At 40.9% G+C, this 27,930-nt stretch overlaps 1 protein-coding gene and 1 pseudogene across 1 annotated transcript; one reads left to right on the top strand and one right to left on the bottom strand.

Moving 5' to 3' along the window:
- The first annotated feature begins 1,058 nt into the window (after nt 1-1,058).
- On the top strand, nt 1,059-16,742 carry spata6 (spermatogenesis associated 6). Its single transcript, XM_064935373.1, has 13 exons — nt 1,059-1,306; nt 1,700-1,837; nt 1,956-2,004; nt 2,087-2,128; nt 3,249-3,373; nt 3,580-3,666; nt 10,236-10,520; nt 11,441-11,552; nt 11,684-11,724; nt 12,366-12,532; nt 14,161-14,254; nt 15,083-15,165; nt 15,420-16,742. The coding sequence occupies exons 1-13, from the start codon at nt 1,214-1,216 to the stop codon at nt 15,574-15,576; spliced, it is 1,473 nt and encodes a 490-aa protein (XP_064791445.1). The 5' UTR covers nt 1,059-1,213; the 3' UTR covers nt 15,577-16,742.
- A 777-nt stretch (nt 16,743-17,519) lies between these two features.
- LOC135512891 (deoxynucleotidyltransferase terminal-interacting protein 2-like) lies at nt 17,520-26,393 on the bottom strand (annotated as a pseudogene).
- Between the last annotated feature and the right edge of the window lie 1,537 nt (nt 26,394-27,930).

Here is a 27,930-nt window from a genome sequence, read left to right as displayed (position 1 = left end):
GTGATGGAGTGCTGCATCAGATGACCTGGCCTCCTCAACCCCATTGAGATGGTTTGGGATGAGTTGGACTGCAGAGTGAAGGAAAAGCAGCATATGTGGGAACTCCTTCAAGACTGTTTAAAAAATAATAATATTTAGTTAGGCAAGTCAGTTAAGAACAAAATCTTATTTACAATGACAGCCTAACACAGCAATGCTAGGCCAATTGTGCACCGCCCTTTGGGACTCCCGATCACATCCAGATGTGATATAGCCTGGATTTGAACCAGGGACTGTAGTGACACCTCATGCACTGACTTAAACCGCTGCGCCACTCAGGAGCCAGTTGGAAACGCATTTCAGGTGAAGCTGGTTGAGAGAATGCCAAGAGTATGCAAAGCTGTCAAGGCAAAGAGTGGTTACTTTGAAGAATCTCAAATATAGAATATATTTGCCTCCTGAGTGGAGCAGTGATGTAAGGCACTGCATCACAGTGGTAGCTGTGCCAATATATATTCTGGGTTCAAGTCCAGACTCTGTCGCAGCCTGCTGTGACCGGGAGACCTGTGGGGTGGTGCAAAATTGTCCCAGCGTCGTGAGGGTTTGGCCTGGCAGGGATTGCCTTGTCCCATCACACACTAGAGATTCCTGTGGTGGGCTGGGTGCAGTGCACGCTGACATGGTTGCCAGGTGTCTGGTGTTTCATCTGACACATTGGTGCGGCTGGCATCCAGGCTAAGTGGACATTGTGTCAAGAAGCAGTGCAGCTTGGTTGGGTTGTGTTTCGGAGGACACTTGGCTCTCAACATTTGCCTCTCCTGAGTCTCTACGGGAGTTGCAGTGATGAGACAAGACTGTAACTACCAATTGGATACCATGAAATTGGGGTAAATCTATTTGTTTAACACTTTTTTGGTTACGACATGATACCATATGTGTTATTTCCTAGTTGTGATGTCTTCATTATTATTCTACAGTGTAGAAAATAGTAAAAAGAAAAACCCTTGAATGAGTAGGTGTGTCCAAACTTTTGACTGGTACTGTACATTTTTTTGTTCATTTTAGTTTTTGCTTTCCCCATTTTGAATCAGAAAGTATAATGGATGTATATTATACTCCCGTTGATGGCAGTAATGCAACATATTGTATGCTAACCGCCTTTAAATCCCAAAGAAGAAGAAGAATCTCTCCGCTCCCTGTTAGTGTTTGGCAGCTATGACAACGAAGTTTGAAAATGGGTGGTTTGACACCTCAGAAGAAGAAGCTCTCCTCCTCTAAAATGTCTCAGAAAGCTCTGAAATGCACCGTGCAAATTAAAATCCAAGCTGTAAGTACAACCTGATATGTTATTTTCTCTCACTAAGTTTTTACTTGATCCATAATGCTGATACTATATTCGCAAATGAGCTAGCTAAGCTAACCCAAACCGCACACTCAATAATCTTCGCTAGCAAACGTTAGCTTGCTATCCATCTTCCAACCCTCAATATACACACACAAATGCCTAAAACTACTGCAGCCAACTGCTCCCACTGTGCACAAAAGTGAACTCCAAAGCAAAATAGCTAGATCAATAACGTTAGGCTTGCCAGCCCATTGTTGGATTTGTCTTTTAACGTTAGCTAATAATAGCTACGAGCTACGATAGCAATTTGTTGCACAAAGTAAGCAATTGCTATCTAGCCCAGTAGTGATCTACAATTTATTTGTTTGATTACAGATTACTTGTCCAGGGGTTGTGTTACCCAATCAGGAAGACATATACCTGAGCGTCTGCGTCATGGGACAGTTCAAGAAGACTCTCTGTCTGCCGCCTGCCTTCCCTCTTCTATTCCATGAGAACATGGTGTTTGTGAAGGTAAGAAGGATAGAAACACATACTATACCCCGACCCACAACATTGCTTACAGCAACACAAAACAATCATGTTGTCACCATCAAACTTGCTTTCATATGTTCTTTATCTCCATCTGAAGACGTTCACAGGAGCTGCTGACCCAGGTCACATTGTGGACCTCCTTGAAGGTAGTCATTTTCTCATTTTGAGCCTTTTTGTGATATAATTTTATAACATAAAATATCTTATGTCTCTGTTATCTTCCCATAGCTGACACAACATCCTTTGAACTGATTCAGCTTGTGCCTCCAGGTATGACTTTCCAGAAGAAAAAAATGAAATGTCTTAACAGTTCATGGTTTTTAAGCATGATAGGGACATGTATTTCATAATTTCTAAAAGTAACCTGTTTACAAATCATCTCTTGACTTGTTTTTTTCACACTACCTACGCTGAGTCAACAAAACATTAAGACCACCTGCGGAATGCTTTCGGCACCTTGTAGAGTTCCTGAAGGTCAACTCAATATTAGAAATGTGTTCCTAATGTGTGGTATACTCGGCGTATATTCCCTGTTGTAAATTAGCATGGCTATACAGTACATATAACAATGGACTAATGAAACAAATACCAAAAACTACACTAAACAAAAATATAAACGCAACATGTAAAGTTCTGGTTTCATGAGCTGAAATAAAAGATCCCAGAAATGTTCCATATGCACAAAATCTTATTTCTCTAAAATTTTGTGCACAAATTTGTTTACATCTTTGTTAGTGAGCATTTTATCCTTTGTCAAGATAATCCATCCACCTGACAGGTATGGCATATCAAGGAACTGCTTAAACAGCATGATCATTACACAGGTGTAGACCACGTGTAACCGCACCAGCCCAGGACCTCCACATCTGTCTTGTTCACCTGCGGGATTGTCTGAGGGGTTGGGGCGAGGTGCTCATTCTGATTGGCTGGGCCTGGTTCCTCAGTGGGTGGGTCTATGCCCACCAATGGTTGCGCCCCAGCCCAGTCATGTGGAATACATAGATTAGGGCCTAATGAATTTATTTCAGTTGACTGATTTCCTTATATGAACTGTAACTCAGCAAAATCTTTGAAATGGTTGCGTGTTGCCTTTACATTTTTGTTCAGCATATCTTTTTATATTTCTTTCATTAGTCCATTGTTGATATAGTCCCAAAATGTTTTGCATGTCAGCAATCAAATTTTGAATATATGTAACTTTGGAAATACAGCTGGTATGATGCATCATATGATGCAAAACACTGCATCATACCGTCTGTATTTTGAAAGGTATATCATTAAAACTTGCTTGCTGACATGCAAAACATTTTGGGACTATATCAACAATGGACTAATATTTTTGGGGTGGAGTATTACTTTAATTAAGCTATATATTGCTCTGTGTTTTTAGAGGGGGATATTTTGGCCACTATTGAAGAGAAGACCAGAGAATTCCTCTATCCAGGCCCCAAGCTGACACCTAGAGCCGGTGGTCCTGAGAGAGAGATGCTGATGAGGAGATCTATCTGTTTCCCTGTGGGTGCACCACCTCCTCCACATGCTTTGTCATATGTTAATCATCTTCAAAGCCAATTTTCTTTCATTTTGTTTTCTTGAGAATGCAATGATTGTAGATTTTGTGTTTGCAAATTGATCTTTCAAGCGATGTGTTATCTGAAGTCACTCTCTGGTTGGGTTTCCAGCTCCTTGTTAAAGGCTTTTGTTTTCTACTGTCCCCTCAGGGAATCTCTCCTAAAGTGGAGTTTGCAACCATGTCTGTCATTGAGGAATGTGATGGGAAAGATAGCCAGCCTCAGCCTGCCTCCCCTGTAAGTGTGTGTCCTCTCCTTACTGCCCTCATCACACCCAGTGTTTCCGTGTTCACAATGAATTGTGTTCAGCTGAGGGATTTAAATGATACCCAGACAGCCATAGTTAAGAGGAAGGAGATGAGGGTTTCTCATTTCCAGACAAGACAGTGATCTAAATGGTTATTTGATTTTAAAGCATGTCTTCTAGCATACAGTGGGGCAAAAAAAGTATTTAGTCAGCCACCAATTGTGCAAGTTCTCCCACTTAAAAAGATGAGAGGCCTGTAATTTTCATCATAGGTACACTTCAACTATGACAGACAAAATTAGAGAAAAATCCAGAAAATCACATTGTAGGATTTTTAATGAATTTATTTGCAAATTATGGTGGAAAATAAGTATTTGGTCACCTACAAACAAGCAAGATTTCTGGCTCTCACAGACCTGTAACTTCTTCTTTAAGAGGCTCCTCTGTCCTCCACTCGTTACCTGTATTAATGGCACCTGTTTGAACTTGTTATCATTATAAAAGACACCTGTCCACAACCTCAAACAGTCACACTCCAAACTCCACTATGGCCAAGACCAAAGAGCTGTCAAAGGACACCAGAAACAAAATTGTAGACCTGCACCAGGCTGGGAAGACTGAATCTACAATAGGTAAGCAGCTTGGTTTGAAGAAATCAACTGTGGGAAATGGAAGACATACAAGACCACTGATAATCTCCCTCGATCTGGGGCTACACGCAAGATCTCACCCCGTGGGGTCACAATGATCACAAGAACGGTGAGCAAAAATCCCAGAACCACACGGGGAGACCTAGTGAATGACCTGCAGAGAGCTGTGATCAAAGTAACAAAGCCTACCATCAGTAACACACTATGCCGCCAGGGACTCAAATCCTGCAGTGCCAGACGTGTCCCCCTGCTTAAGCCAGTACATGTCCAGGCCCGTCTGAAGTTTGATAGAGAGCATTTGGATGATCCAGAAGAAGATTGGGAGAATGTCATATGGTCAGATGAAACCAAAATATAACTTTTTGGTAAAAACTCAACTCGTCGTGTTTGGAGGACAAAGAATGCTGAGTTGCATCCAAAGACCACCATACCTACCCTGAAGCATGGGGGTGGAAACATCATGCTTTGGGGCTGTTTTTCTGCAAAGGGACCAGGACGACTGATCCGTGTAAAGGAAAGAATGAATGGGGCCATGTATCGTGAGATTTTGATTGAAAACCTCCTTCCATCAGCAAGGGCATTGAAGATGAAACGTGGCTGGGTCTTTCAGCATTACAATGATCCCAAACACACCGCCCGGGCAACGAAGGAGTGGCTTCGTAAGAAGCATTTCAAGGTCCTGGAGTGCCTAGCCAGTCTCCAGATCTCAACCCCATAGAAAATCTTTGGAGGGACTTGAATGTCTGTGTTGCCCAGCAACAGCCCCAAAACATCACTGCTCTAGAGGAGATCTGCATGGAGGAATGAGCCAAAATACGAGCAACCGTGTGTGAAAACCTTGTGAAGACTTACAGAAAACGTTTTACCTCTGTCATTGCCCACAAAGGGTACATAACAAAGTATTGCGATAAACTTTTGTTATTGACCAAATACATATTTTCCACCATAATTTGCAAATAAATTCATTAAAAATCCTACAATGTGATTTTCTGGATTTTTTTTGTCATTTTGTCTGTCATAGTTGAAGTGTACCTATGATGAAAATTACAGGTCTCTCATCTTTTTAAGTGGGAGAACTTGCACAATTGGTGGCTGACTAAATACTTTTTTGCCCCACTGTATTTCCCATTATCTTTGCTCTTGTGTATTTTTGAATTGACTCAAAAGTACACAAGAATTGATTCACTATAGGCTTACTTAACAATGGGAGTACTACCTAACATATTTTGTGTAGTCAGTTTAGGTTTACAGCCTATATTGTATTGTACGGTAGGCTCCACATTTTGTGAGCTGAACATGTATAAACATGTATCAATTATCCTTACACTAGTCAAGACTCTCTTGTCTTGTAGACAGTTAAATGATATGTAAATTGCTTTACATGTTATCATTCATATTTGTATGTCCTTGATGAAATACAAAAACAGGATAATACTGTATAGTGCTACTATATCAACATTGGTACCTTTAACAGCTAAAGGCAGAGGTTGATCGTGGCACATATAAGAGCTCAATAATCACCCTAGTTTGACATTGACTAATTATTTCTGGATTTCTACAGAATTTATTTATTAATTCATTCTAGTCACTTTCCACCATATATCTATTTTGTTGCCGTGGCTACTGACATCCCGGTAGTTTAGCAGCACATTTTAAGGTATCCTCTCCTTGTGAAGTTAATTATAGAGAAGCAGATCGGTGGAATTGATATCCAGGCCCGGTTTCTGGCGGCTTTGTGCTTTGTTTAGAGGAACAGCCAGTCAATCAGCGTTCGTATCCGTTGTTGTCACCTGGCTTCTCCTCACTGTGTCCGTTGGATTTAAAGGGCAAGTTGTGCTCAGTTGCATAATATTTCCATTTACTTTTCAAACTGAAGATTTGCATCTCCTTTCAGGATTTGTGTTTCATAACGGGTGTTATCAATTTTTCTAGTGTAATCCGCTCTGATGGCTATCCTTTAAAGGGGTATTTGGCAGACAGACTGCAGGAGAGCGAGAGCAAGGTAGTCATCCATTTTCCCTGAGAACTTAAAAGCCCCTGCAGAATCAGACCAAAAAATAGATTTTTTTTATTGTTCCAATAACAAATTACAAACCTCAGGCCTTTGAGTATTATCTATCAAGTCAGTGTTGCGAAATGTAGGACCGTTCTCCAGGTGCTGTTACCAGAGCCATTTATTTTAATGGGCATTATTGACAAAATGGCTGGATTTGGATGGGTGTAGGTATTCTGTCGTGACCCCCAAGGAGATGTGAATCAGAGTAAAGTGATAGGGAGAAGCATCATTGATGCTGCCTTTAGCCTTTCTTCATATGATGCTAATGGATACTCAGGATTCTCATTACCCTGGCAGGTTGAGCAATGCACTAAGGCTCCTCTTTTCCACTTTTACAATAGGAACCCTTTAAAATGTCTTGCCCTGTAATGGAGAATTTAGTAATTCTCTTCTCCCTCTGTCTCTTGTATCTAGTCTCTCAGACAGCTGTCTTGTCTATTTCCACTGTTGTCACTCCTTTTTTTTGTCCGTGTTTGTGTGCATGTCACTCTTTGAAGTCATGGTGTGGACTTGACATGGCATTCTTTCTAAATGGGTTTTCTCGACATGATTTGCATCCGTTTGAATGGGTCTCGTTTCTTGTTTTATACGCTACTTGTGGCTCAGGCTTTGTTGTTTGAAGGACACCCTGCTTTATCACCCATTACCAATACCACCAGGCCCACTAATCATATCAGACAAGCACAACTCATGGTGGAAAATGGGCCTTTTGTGTTTAACCAAAAAAGAGAGAAAATAATTGGGGGAAAACGACTTAGTTTCATTTCATTATCGGTCCACTCCAAATGGAAATCTCAATCAGGATATATTTATTCCATTTCCTAAAAATGTGTTAATATGCCAGGATGTCCCAATTAGCGTTTAAATTATATTTATTATACAACTATTATTAGTCTGAAGCTGGCCATCAAATAATATAAAAAATGACATTTATCTGGGCATTGCCCACCAAAACTAAGATATTGCTTCTCAGAATTATGTTGTTAGCAACCATTAGAATCATTGAAGACATTTTGCAACCAAGGTGATATCCAAGCACAGAGGTGTTATTTACGTTGCATAGTTTTAATGGAGGGAATCACTTTTGTTTTTCTAATATAGCAATTTATGCTTTTTGTCCCCCCACTTTATCTGAAATCACCATCACCTACTGATTAACTTGTCAGTTTTGCAGATTCAAATTGTTTTGAGCTAGTACTGTGTCAGTAATTATCTTTAGAAAGTAGCATGGCATTCAATATAATGCAGCTTTTTTTTTTTTTTTTCGTCTCAAAGGTGAATGGTTTGGAACTTTAAGGAGAGCTTCTCCCACTCTGATAATGAATGTGACCATGCGCAGCTCACAAAAATGATTGCTTACCTTTTATGAAATTACCCTGTTCATGTACAATTGACCAAATATATATATATATATATATATACTGACTGTTTTACAGCAAAATGACCAAAACTATTTACTTATGGTGAACAATCTAAATAAAATCTGAATGATTGGGGTTTTCAATCAGCAGCTGGATGTTAGTTGTGTCCACTCCGGTAGGCTAAAATCCAATTTTCTACAGGGCATTTGGTAACATTGACCCAGCAAATTACATTGGAGGTCACTCAACTACTAAAGCCTATGATTTGACATTGCGAAAGACATTTTACAAGCATCTGAATGCTGAAGGTGTTGTGCAGATGTACAAATAGCCTATTAGAACAGGGATAGGCCTACCTCTCGTTGGCCTGAGCAGCTGTCTCCCACACTGTGTGCAGTTGTTAACCAGTTAAATGTAACTAAATGTAATCTACGTAATCCCCAAAAGTACTTATTTATCATTAGAGGGCTATAAACAATAGTAATGCTGCATACTCAAAGGTTAAAATCGTACCTTTCTGGTTAAAAAAATAAGTTATAAATTGGTGGTCACTTTTGAGGACACGGGCTCAAGTACGCAGTACAAATATGAAATCTTTTATGTATTTCCTATTCAACAAAACTGTATAAGGCTTGAAATTACAAGTTTTCTACATATAGCATAGTCAAGGGATAAAATGACTAAGATTTCACTTTATAACTGTAAAATACATTTATGTTTAGTGTTAGAGAAACTGGGCATATTTTCAAAAAGTCTTTCTTGATCAAAACATCTGCCCACTTTACTGTGAACGTCTCACAGAGCTCTTTGGCTTCCTGAACTCGTTAGGAACTCGCCTTTCGTCTCATTAATCTATGACAAACGGAAAGATTTTTGTTTCAAATCTATTAATTATTTTAGATTAATGGCTATAAATTGATCTCTGAATGTGCTACTGTGATGAAACCACTTTATTATTAACCCTTTATTTTTACCAGGTAAGTTGACTGAGAACACATTCTCATTTACAGCAACGACCTGTGGAATAGTTACAAGGGAGAGGAGGGATGATTGAGCCAATTGGAAGCTGGGGATGATTAGGTGGCCAGGTTGGATGGGAAGTGTCGCTGTGCAGCTATTTTCAGGTCTCTCAAAATATATTAGATCGGGTTCAAGTCCGGGCTCTGGCTGGTTCACTCAAGTACATTCAGAGACTTGTCCCGAAGCCACTCCGACATTGTCTTTGCTCTGTGCTTAGGGTCTTTGTCCTGTTGGAAGGTGAACCTTCGCCCCAGTCTGAGGTCCTAACCTGCTCCAGAGTGCTTTTCATCAAGGATCTCTCTGTACTTTGTTCGCTTCAGCTTTCCCTCCATCCTGACTAGTCTCCCAGTCCCTGCTGCTGAATAACATCCCCTCAGCATGATGTTGCCACCACCATGCTTCACCGTAGGTATGGTATTGGCCAGGTGATGAGTGGTGCCCGGTTTTCCCCAGATGTGACGCTTGGTATTCAGGCTAAAGACTTCAATCTTGGTTTCATCAGACCAGAGAATCTTGTTTCTCATGGTGTGAGAGTCATTTAGGTGCCTTTTGGCAAACTCCAAGCGGGCTGCTGTGCCTTTTACTGAGGAGCAGCTTCTGTCTGGCCACTACAATAAAGGCCTGATTGGTGGAGTGCTGCAGAGATGTTTGTCGTTCTGGAAGGTTCTCCCATCTCCACAGAAGAACTCTAGATGCCTGTCAAGAGTGACCATTGGGTTCTTGGTCACCTCCCTGACCAAGGCCCTTCTCCCCCAATTGCTCAGCTCTAGGAATAGTGTTGATGGTTCCATACTTCTTCTATTTAAGAATGATGGAGGCAACTGTGTTCTTGGGAACCTTCAATGCTGCAGAAATGTTTTGATACCCTTCCCTAGATCGGTGTCTCGACAAAATCCTGTCTCGGAGCTCTATGGACAATTCCTTCGACCTCATGGCTTGGCTTTTGCTCTGACATGCACTGTCAACTGTGGGACCTTATAGACAGGTGTGTTCCTTTCCAAATCATGTCCAATCAATCATTTGCCACAGGTGGACTCCATTCAAGTTTGTAGAAACATCTCAATGATGATCAATGGAAACAGGAAGCACCTGAGCTCAATTTCGAGTCTCATAGCAAAGAATAAGAATACTTATGTAAATAAGGTATCTGTTTTTTAAATTTGTAATACATTAACAAAAATGTCTACAAACCTGTTTTTGATTTTTAATTATGGGGTGTTGTGTGTAGATTAAGGATAAAAAAGGGAATTTTTATACATTTTAGAATAAGGCTGTAACGCAACAAAGTGGAAAAAGTGAAGGGATCTGAACTTTCTGAATGAGCTGTATGTTTTATCAACAAACAAACAAATCAACCACAATATTTTAAATATCAAGAAGTAGCGTATTTGTACAATTGCAGTATACAGCCGAGTTGCAGTTATGGTCACATGATTCTTGTGGACTCCAACCATTTGCCTCTCCCTTTGCAGCCGTGTTGTAGACCATCCCCAGCCAAACAGTCCCCAGCAAGGCGTAGACCAGTCAGAGGGGCTGTTGGGAGCCCTAGACAGACGCTGAAAGGGAAGGATCTGAGTCTGATTGGTCCATCCAGTGGTTATGAGCAGCCCACTGTGGCCTCCCAGGCTCGTGCTCTCTCTCCCTACACCCACCGCAGGATGTGCCAACTGTCTGAGGAAGCCAGGCAGAGACTCAGCTACCTCCAACTTGGGCCCTACAAGTTCAAAAAGGAAACAGAGGCCCAGATCCCCTTTGTGGTTGGTGTTTACGTCTCTTTCTCTCTGACTGTGTTTGTCTATGTGTGTAGATATATAGCACAGTTTTCAATGTCCTATTATCTTACTTCTCAGTTAGGCTATTCCATCAGCACTTATTTCACTCTCTTTCTTTAAGGATCTCTGTAAGTATAAATCGTTTTCCCTTGTTTGCTGCAAACATTCTAAATGTACCAGGTTTGAAGGATATGGATATCTTTTCATAGGGAGGTTATTGCTATGATCAAAGCCAATAGATTCCAAGCCCCTGGGCATGGCTTGAGAACAACTGGAAGGCCTTTCACTGGCTCCTCCTGTTTCTGTTTGATTGTTAATTTAAATAACATCCAGTTCCTGAGGTGTAAATATCAAAGCTGTCATGTCATTAAAGTTAAGATTGGGATTTAGCTGTGATATCAGTGTGGCATTTTCCAGCAATGCAGCCTTTAAAAAGAGAGCGTTTTACAGAGGAAATCCCGGGGCTACAATTAACCTAGGTAATTAAGAGTCAGACCTTGATTAACAAGTAGTTACCTATTGAAGTAGCTGAGCCCCGCACTGAATGCATTATCAATGTGTGTTTAAAGCCTGCATTGCGCACATACTTGTATGTGGAAGCAAATAGCTAATTTCCTCAGTGTGTGTGATGATATTCATGTTTAATTGAAGAGTGTGGGGTTCAGTTGACACATCAGCAGCTGAATAGAGGTTGAGTTAGTGGTGTCGGTCAGCCTAAAAGTTTCTCTCTTTGGTTGAACCTTTGTCTAGTCTTTATATAGAGTGATTAACTCTAGAATGAAAGATAAATATAGCAGGTGAAATGAGCTCCCTGCGTGTCATTACATGCTGCTTGGTTAGCACCTCTATTATTACTCTGATAATGACTGACTTTAGCTGATTGTTTTGTCTTTTATATACTACAGGTCACCAGTACTCGGAGTGTCTCCATGATTGAGACTCCTTCATCTTGTCTCTCCTCTAAAATAAGCCTTCCCCACAGCAGGTCCACCAGCTTTGCTCTAGACCCCTTAGGAGGTGAGTAATTATGTGTAGCAGTATCTGTGTTTGTGGATGTAAATACATAGTCTTTTTTTATATACCTGACTAACTTATAGATTACAACTTTTGCACTGTATGGTACAGTACTGTTCTTATTTTATCCTTAGATGTCTCTCTCCTTGGCAGCTATAGACCAAAGCCTGTTAAAGTAAGTCAATATATTGAATATATATATATATATATATAGAACATGAAAGACAATATTACGTGAATAATAAACATTACATTAATTATTTTGTGCTTGAAAGGAATGGAAATAAATAGTATTTCAAATACTGCATGTCTTCATGTTATTAAAGGTCCAATGCAGCTGTTTTTATCTCAATATCAAATCATTTCTGGGTAACAATTAAGTACCTTACTGGGATTGTTTTTAAATTAAAATGGTCAAAAAGAAACAAAAATAGCTTCTTAGCAAAGAGCAATTTCTCAAATAAGAATTTTGCAAGGACTTTTCTGGGAGTGGTCTGAGTGGGGAGGGGAAAACTGGATGTTATTGGCAGGGAGGTTTGGAACGCACTTCTTGGTCTATTAACTAATTTACCGCCTGGTGATGTCAACAGGCTGACCTAAAAAGGCTGAAATTTCAGGAAATCTTTTCAAACAGCTTACACTAAAAGGAGTATTATCATAATTCTCACAATTTCACAGTATTATTCCAACCTCGTAGTGTGGAAATGTATATAAAACACATAAAAATCACGTTTTTTTTAATGCACTGGGCTTTTTAGGAGAGATAATGCAGTGTGTTAAACAGTGCCGATCATAGGTTTTCTTGTCTTTCTCCAGGTAGGCACAAGCTGTCTGAAGACTCAGAAATCACCAGGGAAGTCTTCCAGACTGGACTGTTCCAGAACCACAGTCCGGATGGCCCGATCAGCCCTGGCTGCCCAGTCCTCTACCCCAGTGTGTGGCCCGAGGAGTCCCCTGCTCAGCCACTCCTCCCTCAGAGAGAGGTAACAACACACCCGCTACTGGAACACAGTTCAACACTTATTTTTCTGTACAAACCTCCTATGGGGTTTTTGCTATTTTAGTTGTTTCCCACACAACCGTCCTCCTGAGATAAAGTTAGATAATAAGGAGCATAATTAAAGTCCCTGCTAATGACTTGGTGTTTTGTCTCTTCCGTCCCCCAAGTAGTTTGTGCAGATCACCAACGACAAGATTTGAAGCTGTGTGTCATTGGGTATCTTCTTTATCTTAATCTCTATGGTTTTTCTCCCAGATGAGTAAAAAGGGGAAGAAAGTACGTTTTTGGTCGAATTTGACTAGACCTTGTCATGCTCGGAGCTAAGCTATTTGTGTTTGCTCAAAAGATGTTGAAAGGATTGCGGGAGAAACTACCTCCCATATTTCCAATTATATGGTATTGACAATTTGGACCTCATGAGAACCTGGCCAGATACAACAGACTTTGTACTTGTCATCTTTATTTTGATAACACTCGACAGCCAAGATGAATATCCCCCTCTCTCAAATGACAGGATCTGATGTCTTGTCATGTTTGTTCATTACTTAAAAGAAAAAAATGATCCCTGAGAAAACAAGGGAAAATGGTATTGATTGTGTTTCAGCGAGACCGAATGCATTTGACCAGACGCACACTTTAATACATTCTGAGAGACCCTGTCATTGATCTGAACAGCTGCGAGCTCAACCAACAAATGTTTGGTTGTTTGTTACGCCACCTCCCTTTTTTCAGTTCATAAGTAAACATTAAAATCAATAGGCAATTTTAAACTGGAAAGTAAATTGTAGGAAATGAATGATGCTTCCCTCAATTGAAAACGCGACAGAAGTCACAGTGCTGGAGATTAAGCTGGGTTTTGTAGATTCTGACAACGGGAGAAGGAGCACGTCTTGTGGAAGTCTTTGATGAAAAGCAAATGATAGATCCTTACATCAACTTTGCCCTCCACCCTCAGTCTATTTATGTTGTGATGGTTTGTCCTTTATGACTATCTGTCTGAAGCAGCGACTACATTTAGCTGTTTAAAGATAAAAGCAGCACCAAATGGTAAGTCTCCCTTACCAATCAGATATGAATTGGAAGTAATACAGAACTTAGAAGTATTGTCTTTTGTAAGCCTCTTATTTTATATTGCCCCTTTTCCAGTTACGGACAGCAATACTTTTATTTTGTGCTAAAAAAATGTCTGTCCCTAGACTAATAGACAGTATTCTAACTGTTGACATACCACTGTTTAGGATCAGAACACAGAATCCAATCACACTCTTTTAGAAGAGTTGAATTCAAAGAAATGTGAAACATTCAAAGCCTCAATAATATAAAGTAGTTACCTACATGCTACAATGGGTACATTTTAGCTTTTTTTTTCATTGCGGTATGTCTTTTGGCTACATGTTTTATGCCTGTTTTATATCCACTGATCTTTTTATCCCAGGACTTGGCATACAGCACAGACTAGTGGAGAAAATGAGTGCTGTTCAGAATACATAGATTACGTTCTTTTCTTTTTAGTTAAATATTGTAGATACATTTTGATTTGGTTTCCTGCTTACCATAATGTTACATACTTTGTTGTGTGAAGGGGATGTGACTGTAATGTCATTATTCTAGGTTCCATAGTAGTGAGTCCAGTCCGTCTAAGGAGATCCACAGTCGAGTCCAGAAGATTCTCCACACCCATTCTACTGACAGGAAACTACACTTTGTGAGTAATGTATGACCTTTTAGGATAGACAAAGCATAGGCCCCTACTGATATTGACAGATCAATGCCTAAGACGCATTTATAATATGGAGCTTGGAACACTTCTGTTGGTTATGAAGATTAATTTGCATGTTATGGAACATTAGTTTTGCACTACATCTTTGTCTAGGCACACTTTGATTTTACTCATTTGGTGAGCTGAACTTCCTCTCACCTCTACACTTTTGTTCCCCATTTTCATTTAAATTTAAAGCCTTGAAATACCTGTTCGGCTCGGTTTACCTCAAATGGGAAAAGCTGTGGATTTGGCAGGTGTTGTTAATAAGACGTATCACTTCCCACCCTTTGCTGTTTGAAATATCCTGATGGCGAAACCAAAGGGAAATCTGTTTAATTACCCTAAAGCTGTCTGAAAGCGGCTATGAAATAAAAGGGAGACAGGGTTCTGTGGGTGGGAGATCTTCAGGCAGTAAGCTTCTGTTAAGGGCTCATCTTCTCCAGCACAAAAATAGAGAAGGTACCAAGGAGCCTCAGCATGGTGCCAACAGCTACATGACTGAAGCAGAGCTTCAAGAGGAAGATGCTTAATCCACACATAATGAAAAGGAAACACTGAGGGGGATTTACTTAAGAGAATGAAATCAAACAACTAAAAGAGCTTGACTTTAAATAGGATATTTTGAATTATAGTAAACAGTGCTATATTTTTGGGGTTTGTGCAATTAATTGATTCGCTAATGTCACGTCACACACTTGGAGTGCATAATTAGTTAATTTTTTTCAGTAATGCTCAATAATTGTAACAAACAAAATATTTGTATATTTTCAGGACGCGGATGGGTGTTCGGCTAAGCGGGGGCCTCCGCTCTCCTGTGAAGACTCTTTATGTGACAGCCAGGCTTTCCAGGACAGGTACACACTCTAGGCCTGTCATAATACTTTGAAACACCTCATCACTGACATCTTCATCATCATAATAACCAGAAAGTTTTCCCACAGACCATCTTTCCGCTGTTTTAACAATATACATTTATGTAGCAATTAATCCAGTATTATTTGCATGTTAGTTATCTTCAAACAATAATTAGAACGATGTGCATTAATGACCTGTACTGTAGCATTAATGTTCTTAACCTGAGGCCTTTTCTGATGTCCTCCCGCTGCAGGGACACTCCTGGAGAGACATCTGTCCACCTGGACAATGGGACATTCTGGAGCAGGCAGGTTGCCTGCTACACAGGGAAACCCCACAGGGCTGTGTTTGAGGACAGTCTGGGACTCATCTACAAGAACATGTACAGGAGGGCCTTGAGCACCACCTGAGACCTACACTATTATTGCTTCAGACACCTGGCTGGGTTCCAATTATGACTGGTGGTACTTGATTGCTAAGATGAAGGAACACTGACCCTGTGCTATACCATAACCAAAGAGTTTGTCATATGTGCCTTGGTTACACTGATTTTAGCTCATTTATAGGGTTACATGTGTGGACTATTTACAATTTTTCCATATTTTTGTACTAAGAATGTTTATCTAAACTGATTTAATGACTGTACTTTTTGTCTTTCCTGTCCATCTTGTGGATTTGGTGTACTCATTCCCTGGGTAGAAACTGGTTGAGCAGATGTTAATTCATTTGATCTCTTTATGTGGATTTGTACCCTCAGACAAAAAAAAAATCTCTTTCATGTTCCAGCAAATGTACACATAACGGAAAGGGTTGCAGAGAAAAGCTTTTGTAAAACAGTCCATTTGGGCACAATGCAGCTCATTCAACTCAATTGGCTTATCAGGATGAAGACAAAGTACAGTTGACCAATGGCTTAAGGTGGTTTTGTTCAATAAATCATTGGAAAGTTGAAAAAATGTAGTGCTTGAACTAAGTATGTCCGGTCATCCTAAAATATCAATTCATATTGGATATGTTTATTTTTATATTTTTATTTCACCTTTATTTAACCAGGTAGGCAAGTTGAGAACAAGTTCTCATTTACAATTGCGACCTGGCCAAGATAAAGCAAAGCAGTTCGACACATACTCTGTGTCGTTGTTACACATGGAGTAAAACAAACAGTCAATAATACAGTATAAACAAGTCTATATACGATGTGAGCAAATGAGCTGAATTAAGGGAGGTAAAGGCAAAAAAAAGGCCATGGTGGCAAAGTAAATACAATATAGCAAGTAACACACTAGAATGGTAGATTGTCAGGGAAAAGTATGAATAGTTCCCAAGCAGTGTTTCTTGGCACTTCAGTCCAAAGCCTCTTCAGCTTGGCTTAAGTATACTAAATGGGGAAACTCCTAACAAGTATAGCAATGGTGGCTATGCATAATATATTTGAAATCTTGATTTCCATTGTTTATGGTCATTAATGTAAAAAGGCCCAGTGCTGTCACATGTTTCATATATTGAACAAAAATGCAACATGCAAAGTGTTGGTCCCATGTTTCATGAGCTGAAATTAAAGATCCCTGAAATGTTCCATATGCGCAAAAAGCTTGTTTCTTTCAAATGTTAAGCATTTCTCCTTTGCCAAGATAAGCCATCCTGCAGCTGACTAAACAGCATGATCATTACACTGGGGACAAAAGGCCACTATAATGGAGTTGTCACAACAATGCCACAGATGTCTCAAGTTGAGGGAGCGTGCAATTGGCATGCTGACTACAGGAATGTCCACCAGAGCTGCTGCCAGAGAATTTGTTCATTTCTCTACCGTAAGTTGTCTCCAATGTCATTTTAGAGAATACATCCGGCTGACGTCAACATTGAGTGCCCCATGGTAGCAGTGGTATTATGGTATGGGCAGGCATAAGCTGATTGCAATTTGGATGTACAAAAATACCGTGACGAGATCCTGAGGCCCATTTTTTTAACAGTGTCTGTGGCTAAAGGATTCCCAGTTATGTGAAATCCATAGATTAGGGCCTTATTAATTTAACTCATTAAAAATCTATGAAATTGTTACATGTTTATTTTGTTGAGTATATATCCACACTATGCATTTGGAATTAAATTGTGATAATGCCCTTAGTGCGTGCTGTTTGAAAATACATTTCAGCCCGTTTTGGTGGGATGGAGTTTTGGCCTGCCAGGCACTAAATTAGTTGATAGTTCCAAACATCTGCCAATAACAGCTAGTTTTCAATTTTCCCCCTCCCCACTTAGGATTGTCTGGGAGTAGTCTGACAATTATTGCTTGAGAAATTGCTATGAAGAGATTTGTTTTCAATTAAAATGATACAAAAAAATAAAACAATCACAGTAAGGTACTTTATTGTCTCCCAATAATGTGATAAAGATAAAAAAAACCTTTGAATTACAAAGTCATAAAATCTGTTGATACATAGTTCATGTTAATAAAACATTTAACAGATGCATCGACACTCAGACACTTTAAGAATGGTACTGTGTGTTTAACAGGTTTCATTCAGGCATTAACATATAATGGTCTCAAGTTCAGAAAGTGAGTGACTGAATTATTCTTCTTCTTGCCAGCACCAATGGCTGCTTTTTCTGTCATGATCTGTTGGTATTTCTTCTCGTTTCTGTTGAGGTTAAAGGGAAAGTATAAGCCCTTCAAGTAGTTCATGTCAATTGTTATGCATTTCCATACACTATGCCAAAAACATAGTTTCAAACATGATATGAACTAATACTGTACATGACAAAGATGAAATGAAACGTACTGTCTGAACTCTGCATCAGCAAACAACTCCACCACCATGGTTCTCTTCCGGTCTTTCTTCAGGACACGGGAATGATAGAAGTCCACAGGGCTTTCTACTACTGTAGCAACGTGGGACAAAGACATTCAAGCACAAAAAGGTTAAAATAGTTCCAAAATAAAAAGTACATTGTAAATCCTTACAGTAATTCCAGCTAAGAGTAGTGAAGAATAGTTGCTCAACGTTTTTCCCCCCATAGCATTGAACACAACATATGGAGCACTGGGAAAATCAAGCACAGTTGAGGGTTAGATGATTACTGACCTGGAAATACTTGGGGAATCCATCTCTATCGTTCTTGTAAAACCACTTGGGGTCCATTGCTCCACGCATTTTCAGTGCTTTGAGGTCGCCCTTTAATTACTCTTGTCATTTCAGGAGCCCGCATGTTAAACCACCTGGCTCCAGTTGTCAAGTCCCTCTCCTCCTGAGCATGGCAATCCAAGGAGGAAACATGCCAGTCAATGAGTGAACAAAAATTGCTAAATGTAGTAAAAATATAACTTCTCCTTGTATCATACTACTTCCTTTTCTAAATGAATAAACAAGGTTACATGGACTTGGACAGTTTCACAGCCTGTTTGGACTTCCTGTATGGAGGCACAGCATCTTTCTTCTCAAGCTCTGGGCCAATAACACTTTTCTTCATCAACTGCCAACAGAAAAAACAAATCACAATGTAGAAGCAGAAAATCTGAAAAAACGCAGAAATCCGTGGCAGTCAAAGGGTTGAAATTCATGAAAAACTTCCTCTCGTTATTGAATTACCAAGCCTTGCATAACAGCACAATTCATTACCAATTCTACGCCATATATCACCTTCAAAACAAAATCAATGAAAGATATTTACCTCATCTTGGCTCTTCTGTTCCTTTAGTTTTTTTCAGGGGGTTAGAGACAGTCTTTGATTTGCTGCCATCAAAATTGATGTATAATCCCCCAAGCTCCTTCACTCTCAGGCCCGGGTCAATGCGGCTGGACAACTCTTTCCTATAACAGATTGTCTCAAATAATTACCCGGGAGAGGAAGCATTGTCTAGTCTCCAACTGGTTCGCTCTTGATATGTTAATGAAAATGAATGTGAAAAGTCGTTATACGTGCTTGGCATTGCAATTCAATATTTCAGTAAATAGCTCCATTGCTTGAGATTTGAAAAAAAATCCTTTAAAAAAATCCTGCTATCCATTCAGACTAAAAATGGCAGTGTAGCCCTGTCAACTTATAGCCATTTTTAAATGCACAGATGACATGATCATGAACAACAACAAAAAAACAGATACTTACAATTGTGGATTTCTGCTTGTGAAGAGGACTTGTGCATCTTTATCATAGTCTCCCTCCTGATCAACACATTCTTCCTGATCTTGCCTCCGTGTCACTAGCAGTGTCCCCCTCCTTTTCCTTCTCATCCTCGTAGTACAGTTCATCTGACTGAAGGCCAGGCTGGGTGTCTATGACAAACAGGCCATCAGGAGCCGAGGACTGAGCAGCAGCAGCTTGAGGTCTGGATGGGTCTGCATCCTCTTCATCCTCTATACAGACAGCTTCCTATTCACCATCAGGACCATCCCCTTCCTCCTCAGAATGTTGGCTATTGTCATCCTCTTCATCACTGCTTTCCAGTAAACTGATCACGCCAGATTTCTGTATAATGACCATGTCTCTGGGCTCCTCTAGCTTGTCAGATACACTGACCTTCAGGTTCTGGATAGAGGTCACCAAAATGGGCTCTGTGGTGTGAGGGGCTTCATCTTGATCAGCCCTTTCATTCTCAGTTGCTATTGTGCTGCTCACATCCATAGTCTCCTCACTAGGCACTGCCTTACATTCCTGGCTGTCTACCTCCGATGGAGGACCTGTGTGGGGGTTTACATCTATGGCCTTTTCCTCAGACACCACTATAACAGGGGACATTGCATTTTCACACGCCGTTACTTTTACTGTATGAACGAGAGAGACTTGCGCATCAGCTGGTGTTATCGACTCCTGTTCTATTATCACTGGGGCGTCCGTATTTGCTGCATCCTCAGTGGACAGCTCCCTCTGCTGGTCTTCTGATTCCACTGCAGGCTCACAGAGGGCCTCAGCCATCTCTGCATCAGCACTCTCACAGACTGCTACTCTGACTTCAGCCTCTGCTGGGATCACCTTCTCATCTTTTAGGATGTTTTGCTGAGCAGGGACATCCGCCTCAGAGGTATTCTTCTCTGGCTCTTCACGGACGGTTGTCTCAACGGACTCCTGTTGAACACTAGTGACCTCTGCATCCTGAGAGACTGTCACACTCCCAGTTTGCTCCAGAGCAGATTTTGGAACTTGGATGGGCTCTGGCTCATCAATCACTACATCCTGATCCTCAAGGATTATCTTTTCTTCACCCACTTCTATCACGGAGCAGTATGGATCAGTGTTGATTGCGTCCTCTAATTGATGGTCCTCTGACACACTATCCTCTGCAAACTCAGATAACCTCACCTTATCTGACTATCATAGGGATTTCTCAACTAGTATATCCAGGGCCTTGGCTGTTAGCTGGGTAAGTGGAGCTGCCCTGGAACTGCGGTTGGATCCAGTGCGACTACTACAGGGGGTGCCCCTGCCTCTCACCGAGCTACGCAGAGGGACATACACATCAGTCTGGTCAGACTCAATGTCCATTACAGTGGTGCATGTCCATTTAGCAACAGGCCACCTGCGAGTGGACCTCCTGGGAGTCATACTTGGCCCAGACTCAAAGCCCTGAGTCATAAGTCTGGAGGTCACAGCGAACTGCTTTAACCACACCTCTGCTTCTCCTGTGAAGTAGAGGGGACTTGGAGCTATCGGTGGTTTACGCTAAATGCATGGGGATAGCATCAACAAACCAACCCGTGCTGCTTCTGGTAGCTCTACGCACTGTGGACGTCTGGGCAGAGACAAGACTCAGAATCTAAAAACTCAGTGTCCTCAGTATGATACTTTGAAGTAGTCCTTGTGCTCCTGGTCATGCTGGTCTGGAAGTCAAGAACCTTTGACTCAAGACACCACTGAGCTGCAATAATTATTATGGTCCTGTTTGGCAGTCCTGGGGGCTCAGTGAATGTTTGGTCCTCTGTAGCCAGACACTGAGGAGGAACAAGAGTCTACCTCCGACACATTCTCTTTCTTTATTGCGCCAGGCTGCGCCCCGCCTGTGGCTATCCTTCGGCACCTGCGAGCTGGCTGTTTGTCGGGTATAACCTCCATATCTGATACAACAGAACAGCAGGACTCAGACTCATCAGCTTCATGGGTGGAGTCTTCCATGGTTAGCAAAGTGTCACGTTTGGACGCCCTGGTCTTCCTCTTCACGGTGGAACTCTGGGCCTCAGAGGGAACATCGTGCTGGGAGTCACTGGTCACCTCAGACTGGGTTGCAGTCTCCCTTTAAATCAGCCATCCTCCTGGTTCTCCGAGTGGACGCTGGAGTGGCCTGTGGCGAAATGTCAATCCCAGTACTTCAGAACTATGAGACAAAACACTTTATATAAGCAAAGCAATCTCTGGCATGATGAATCTGTTGAAAGCAGTAGGGTGTAGTTGTGTTGTTGACAGTGGAGCAGTGTTAAAAAACGAATCAACTTATCAAGACATTGATTAGCAAGCTGGCTATTTGAGTCAGGTGTGTCAGCAACCACATTCCCATCCAGTGTTTTTAACCTCTCTTGGGTAGGGGGTAGTATTTTGAAGTTTGGATGAGAAACGTGCCCAAAGTAAACAGCCTGTTACTCAGGCCCAGAAGCTAGGATATGCATATGCATGGTAGTATTGGATAAAAAACACTGAAGTTTCTAAAACTGTTAAACTAATGTCTGTGAGTATAACAGAACTGATATGGCAGGTGAAAACCAGAGGAAAATCCATCCAGGAAGTGGTATTTTTTTACATGAGTTGTTTTCCATTGAATGCCTATTGACTATGTTATGATTTAGGGCCTAGATTGCAGTTCCAATGGCTTCCACTAGATGCCAGTCTTTAGACATGCTTTCAGGCTTGTATTTTGAAATGACGAGTAAAAAGACCTTTTGGTCAGAGGACAGGGGAAGAATGCAGAGCTGCTTTGCGCGCGTAACCGATAGCGTGCTGTTCGTTGTTTTAACTTTCTATTGAAAACGCTATAGTCCGGTTGAAATGTTATTGATTATTTAGACAATAGACAACCTGAGGATTAATTATAAACAATGTTTGACATGTTTCGACGAACTTTACCAGTACTATTAGGATGTATTCGTCTGCATGTTTTGACCACCCTGGAGCCAGTGGATTACTGAACAAAACGCACCAACAAAACTGAGTTTTTGGGACAGAGGGACTTGATCGAACAAAACAAACATTTAGTGTAACAGGGAGTCTTGTTAGTGCAACCATATGAAGATCATCAGAGGTAAGTGATTCATTTTATTGCTATTTCTGACTTTTTTGACTCCTTTATTTGGCTGGAAAATGTTTGTATGCTTTTGTAAGCGGGGCGCTGTCCTCAGATAATTGCATGGTATGCTTTCGCCGTAAAGCCTTTTTGAAATCTGACACAGCGGCTGGATTAACAAGAAGTTAATCTTTAAACCGATGTATAACACTTGTATATTTTATGAATGATTATTATGAGTATTTCTGTATTTTGAATTTCCAATAAATATTGAGGTTCTTATTCTGGTGACACAATCGATGCTTGACTGCAGTTTGACAAATAAATAAAAATATATCCATAATCTCAACATGTATATGAGCCTACATGCACAATTTACCCGCGAGCTGTTAACTAGAGCGCACGTGCCAAAACCAGAGTAAGCATATTTTCTATCTAATGCAATAGTTTGACAAAACTATCGGTCTGGGTTTCCATCTTCGCAGTATTTCCACCAAATTGGGATACTTTGGAAATGTATTGTCTGTGGCAGGTTTTTGGGCTACTTTAAAATTGCACCACAGCCGCCATGGCATTTCTATCCATATTAGTACCAGTCAAAAGTTTAGACACCCACTCAATCCAGGGTTGTTCTTATTATAAAATAGTGAAGAACTTCCGGGATGCCTACAAGGCCCTCCCTGCCCTTCCGTCGGCAAATCGGATCACAATTCCATTTTGCTCCTCCCATCCTAAAGGCAGAAACTCAAACAAGAAGTCCACGTGCTAAGGACTATTCAACGCTGGTCTGACCAATCGGAATCGACACTTCAAGATTGTTTTGATCACGTGGACTGAGATGTTCCGGGTAGCCTCCGAGAATAACATTGACGAAGACACTGATACGGTGACCAAGTTTATCAGGAAGTATATAGGAGATGTTGTACCCACTGTGACTATTAAAACCTACTCTAACCAGAAACCATGGATAGATGGAAGTATTCGCACAAAACTGAAAGCACAAACCATTGCATTTAACTATGGCAAGGTGACTGAGAATATGGCAGAAAACAGTGTAGTTATTTCCTCCCAATCAAGCAAAACATCAGTAGAGACAAAGGAGTCGTAATTCAACGGCTCAGACACGAGAAGTATGTGGCAGGGTTTACAGACAATCACGGACTACAAAGGGAAAACCAGCCATGTCGAACACAGAAGTCTTCCATCCAGACAAAACAAATCCCACCTTAACCCGCTTTGAGAATAACTGTGCCGCCGACATGGCCTATTACCAAGGACTGTGGGCTCTCCTCTGTGGCCGACGTAAGTAAGACATTTAAGCGTGTTAATCCTCCCAAGGCTGCCGTCCCAGACGCCATCCCCAGCCACGTCCTCAGAACACGCGCAGACCAGCTGGCCGGAGTCTTTACGGACATATTCAATCTCTCCCTATCCCAGTCTTCTGTCCCCACATGCTTCAAGATGGCCACCATTGTCCCTGCACCTAAGAAAGCAATGGTAACTGAACTAACCGACTACTAGCATGCCCCGATCCACAGACGGGACCTCGGTGGAGCAGGTGAAAAGCTTCAAGTACCTCGGCGTACACGTCACTGACGATCTGAAAAGGTCCACCCACACAGACAGTGTGGTGAAGGTGCAACAGCGCATCAACCTCACGAGTCTGAACAAAACAACATTTTGGCACCTAAAACTTTTACAGATGCACAACTGAGCATCCTGTGGGGCTGTCTCACCGCCTGGTATGGCAAAACTGCACCACCCGCAACTGCAGGGCTCTCCAGAGGGTGGTGCGGACGGCCCAACATCACCGGGGGCAAACGACCTGCCGTCCAGGACACCTACAGCACCAGATGTCACAAGGTCAAAAAGATAATCAAGGATAACAACCACCCAAGCCACTGCCTGTTCACCCCGCTATCATCCAGAAGGCGAGGTCAGTACAGGTGCGTCAAAGCTGGGACCGAGACCAAAGCTGTTTTTCAATCTCAAGGCCATCAGACGGTTAAATAGCCATCACTAGCACATCAGAGGTGTCTGCCCTATATACATAGCCTGTAAAATCACAGGCCACTTTAATAATTTTACATTTTGCACATTTCTCACTACTCATATGTAAATACTGTATTCTATCCTTAGTCTATGCCACTCTGACATTGCTTGTCCAAATATCTATTCCATTCCTTTACTTTGATTTGTGTATGTTGTGAAATTGATAGATATTACTGCACTGTTGGAGCTAGAAACAAGCATTTCCCTACACCCGCAATAACATCTGCTAAACACATGACAAAATTTGATAACTATGAAACAAATTCAGAATCATGTAGTAACCAAGTGTTAAATCAAAATATATTTTAGATTCTTTAACCCGTAGTGGCACCCCATCCCGTGAAGGGGACCGCTGTCATCATCTGACACTAATTAGCATAACGCAACGGACATAAATCTTCCTAGAAAATATTCCTATTCATGAAAATCACAAGTAAAATATATTGGAACACAGCTTTGCCTTTTGTTAATCACCCTGTCATCTCAGATTTTCAAAATATGCTTTAATAATAATAATAATAATAATAATATATCCCATTTAGCAGACGCTTTTGTCCAAAGCGACTTACAAGTCGGCTGGGGCCACTACTTTTGCATATGGGTGGCCCCAGCCAACGCTAGACAAGCATTTGTGTAAGTTTATCATAGCCTAGCATATCATTATGCCTTGCTAGCAGCAGGCAACCTTGTCACAGAAATCAGAAAAGCAATCAAATTAAATCGTTTACCTTTGATGAACTTCGGATGTTTTCACTCGCGAGACTCCCAGGTAGACAGCCAAAGTTCATTTTTAACGGGTACTGGTTGGGAAAGTGCCGCAGCAGTCACAGAAACCAAGTAGCATGCGCACACATCATGATAACTACCAGTTGTAGGTAGGCTATTTAGATTTTAATGACCAAAGACAGTCCTTTTCCATAGAACAGAGAAAAGTCTGACTTGGGTGGCTGGAGTCTGACAATTTTATGGGTTTTCCTCTGACACCCCCTATTATATAGGTCCTGGAATGCAGGAAGCTTGGTCCCAGTGATGTACTGGGCCGTAAGCACTACGCTCTATCATTCTCCAAATGTAATGACAGTTTCATCGTAGACTTTTCCCTGAAATTAGATGTTGGCCTATAGGCTACCTGTATCTAGCTCAGCAAACCATGGGGATGTTGAATTTCAATTCTAAACCCCGATTGCATTTCTATTGAATTATGTAAACCTCGCAAATAGGCCATTTATAACCGTTTGTAGTCAACATCTGACACATCAAGACAATCGCCAGAAAATAGTCTCCATGTTTCTTGGAGATTCTCAAGATCCTCTGTCCAAAATTCACCACTGAAACTCTCCTGTCGGATCTATAGTCATGCACATCCAAACTGGATTTATTTACAATTATAAACTGTGTGGTTTGAGCCCTAAATTATAATTGGCTGAAAGCCATGGTATATCAGACCAAGTACAACTGGAACGACAAAAAAAAGTCCTTCTTAATTCACTCGATTTGCAAGTATAGTGTAATTCCCTTACTATGGGATTGCCCTTAACTGCAAACTCTACAGGCAGGACCAATTTGTGACTACTTCGGTGGAAATGGCATTACTGTAATGATGTATACACAACTGCTTGCCTTGTAAAAGAACAAGTGCTTATATACTAGCAACTCGTGTTTTTTTTAAGATGCACTGCAAAGCAAACCAGAGCGGGAGTGCTTGCTCAGCTAGCTTGCTGCCACGTGAGCATTAACTGAACTTCTGTGTGTAATGTTTACTGTTAATTTTTTATTGTTTTTTCACTTTGGTATATTATTTACTTCACTGTTTGGGAAATGTTAACATATGTTTCCCATGCCAATAAAGCCCCTGGAATTGAATATACCCATAATCGCGCAATTAAAACGTACCATAACTCTAGAGGATTCATCGGAGTTTGTTTTCGTTGGGGAACACACACATAATCAATTTCTGGTGGCCAGCATCTTGCTCGCGCTTTTCTGTCTCACTTCCGACACGTGTTCTCAAAGTTAGCAAGACACGACCAATCGAATCGCAGTGCATGCTGAGGAACGTAAACCGATTGTTTTGTTGATGAAAGTACTCAAGTGAGAATAGTCAAGTTTATCATTCATTCCTTGGGGATCTGTCAAAGATACTTGTTTTTATATGATCTGAAATAAATTAATAGTGATTCTGGAGTAATCATGTTCACCCATCTCATACAGACTTGAAATCATTGGCCACTTTAATAAATTGATCACTAGTCACTTTAATAATGGAACTTTAATAATGTTTACATATCTTGCATTACCCATCTCATATGTATATACTGTATTTTATACCATTTATTGCATCTTGCCTATGCCGCTCTGTCATTGCTCATCCATATATTTATGTTTATACTCTTATTCCATTCCTGTACTTAGATTTGTTTGTATTAGGTAGTTGTGTGGAATTGTTAGATTACATGTTAGATATTGCTGCACTGTCAGAACTAGAAGCACAATAATTTCACTGCACTCGCAATAACATCTGCTAACCATGTGTATGTGACCAATAAAATGTGATTTGATTTGAACAGTCCATCGTTCTCCTTCTTGGTCAAATAGCCCTTACACAGCCATGGATGGCGTATTGCTGCAGGATGCTGTTGTAGCCATGCTGGTTACGGGTGCATTGAATTCTAAATAAAATCACAGACAGTGTCACCAGCAAAACACTATCACACCTCCTCCTCCAAGCTTCACGTGGGAATCACACATGCAGAGATCATCTGTTCACCTACTCTGCGTCTCACAAAGACACGGTGGTTGGAACCAAAAATCTCAAAGTTGGACTCATCAGACTAAAAGACAAATTTCCACTGGTCTCATGGATTTCTTGGCCCAAGCAAGTCTCTTCTTATTATTGGTGTCCTTCAGTAGTGGTTTCTTTTCAGCAATTCGACCACGAAGGCCTGATTCACGCAGTCTCCTCTGAACAGTTGATATTGAGATGTGTCTGTTATTTTAACTTTGTGAAGCATTTATTTGGGCTGCAATCTGAGGTGCAGTTCTAATGAACTTATCCTATGCAGCAGAGGTAACTCTGGGTCTTCCTTTCCTGCGGCGGTTCTCATGAGAACCCGTTTCATCATTAATGGTTTTTGCAACTGCACTTGAAGAAGCTTTTAAAGTTCTTGAAATGTTCTGCATTGGAAGACGTCTTAAAGTAATGGACTATCGTTTCTCTTGGCTTATTTGAGCTGTTCTTGACATATGGACTTGGACTTTTACCAAATAGGGCTAAATTCCACAAATGAACTTAAGGCACACCTGTTAATTGAAATCCATTCCAGGTGACCACCTCATGAAGCTGGTTGAGAGAATGCTAAGCATGTGCAAAGCTGTCAAGGCAAAGGGTGGCTACTTTGAAGAATCTCAAATATGTTTGATTTGTTTAACACTTTTTTGGTTACATTTATTATAAAAAAGTGTACCCATTATTTAACTAGGTAAGTCAGTTAAGAACAAATTCTTA

Source organism: Oncorhynchus masou, chromosome 24 (assembly GCF_036934945.1).
Source record: "Oncorhynchus masou masou isolate Uvic2021 chromosome 24, UVic_Omas_1.1, whole genome shotgun sequence".
NCBI classification, from domain to species: domain Eukaryota; kingdom Metazoa; phylum Chordata; class Actinopteri; order Salmoniformes; family Salmonidae; genus Oncorhynchus; species Oncorhynchus masou.
The sequence above is the reverse complement of the archived record's forward strand: the minus strand, read 5'-3'. Positions and strand labels throughout refer to the sequence as shown.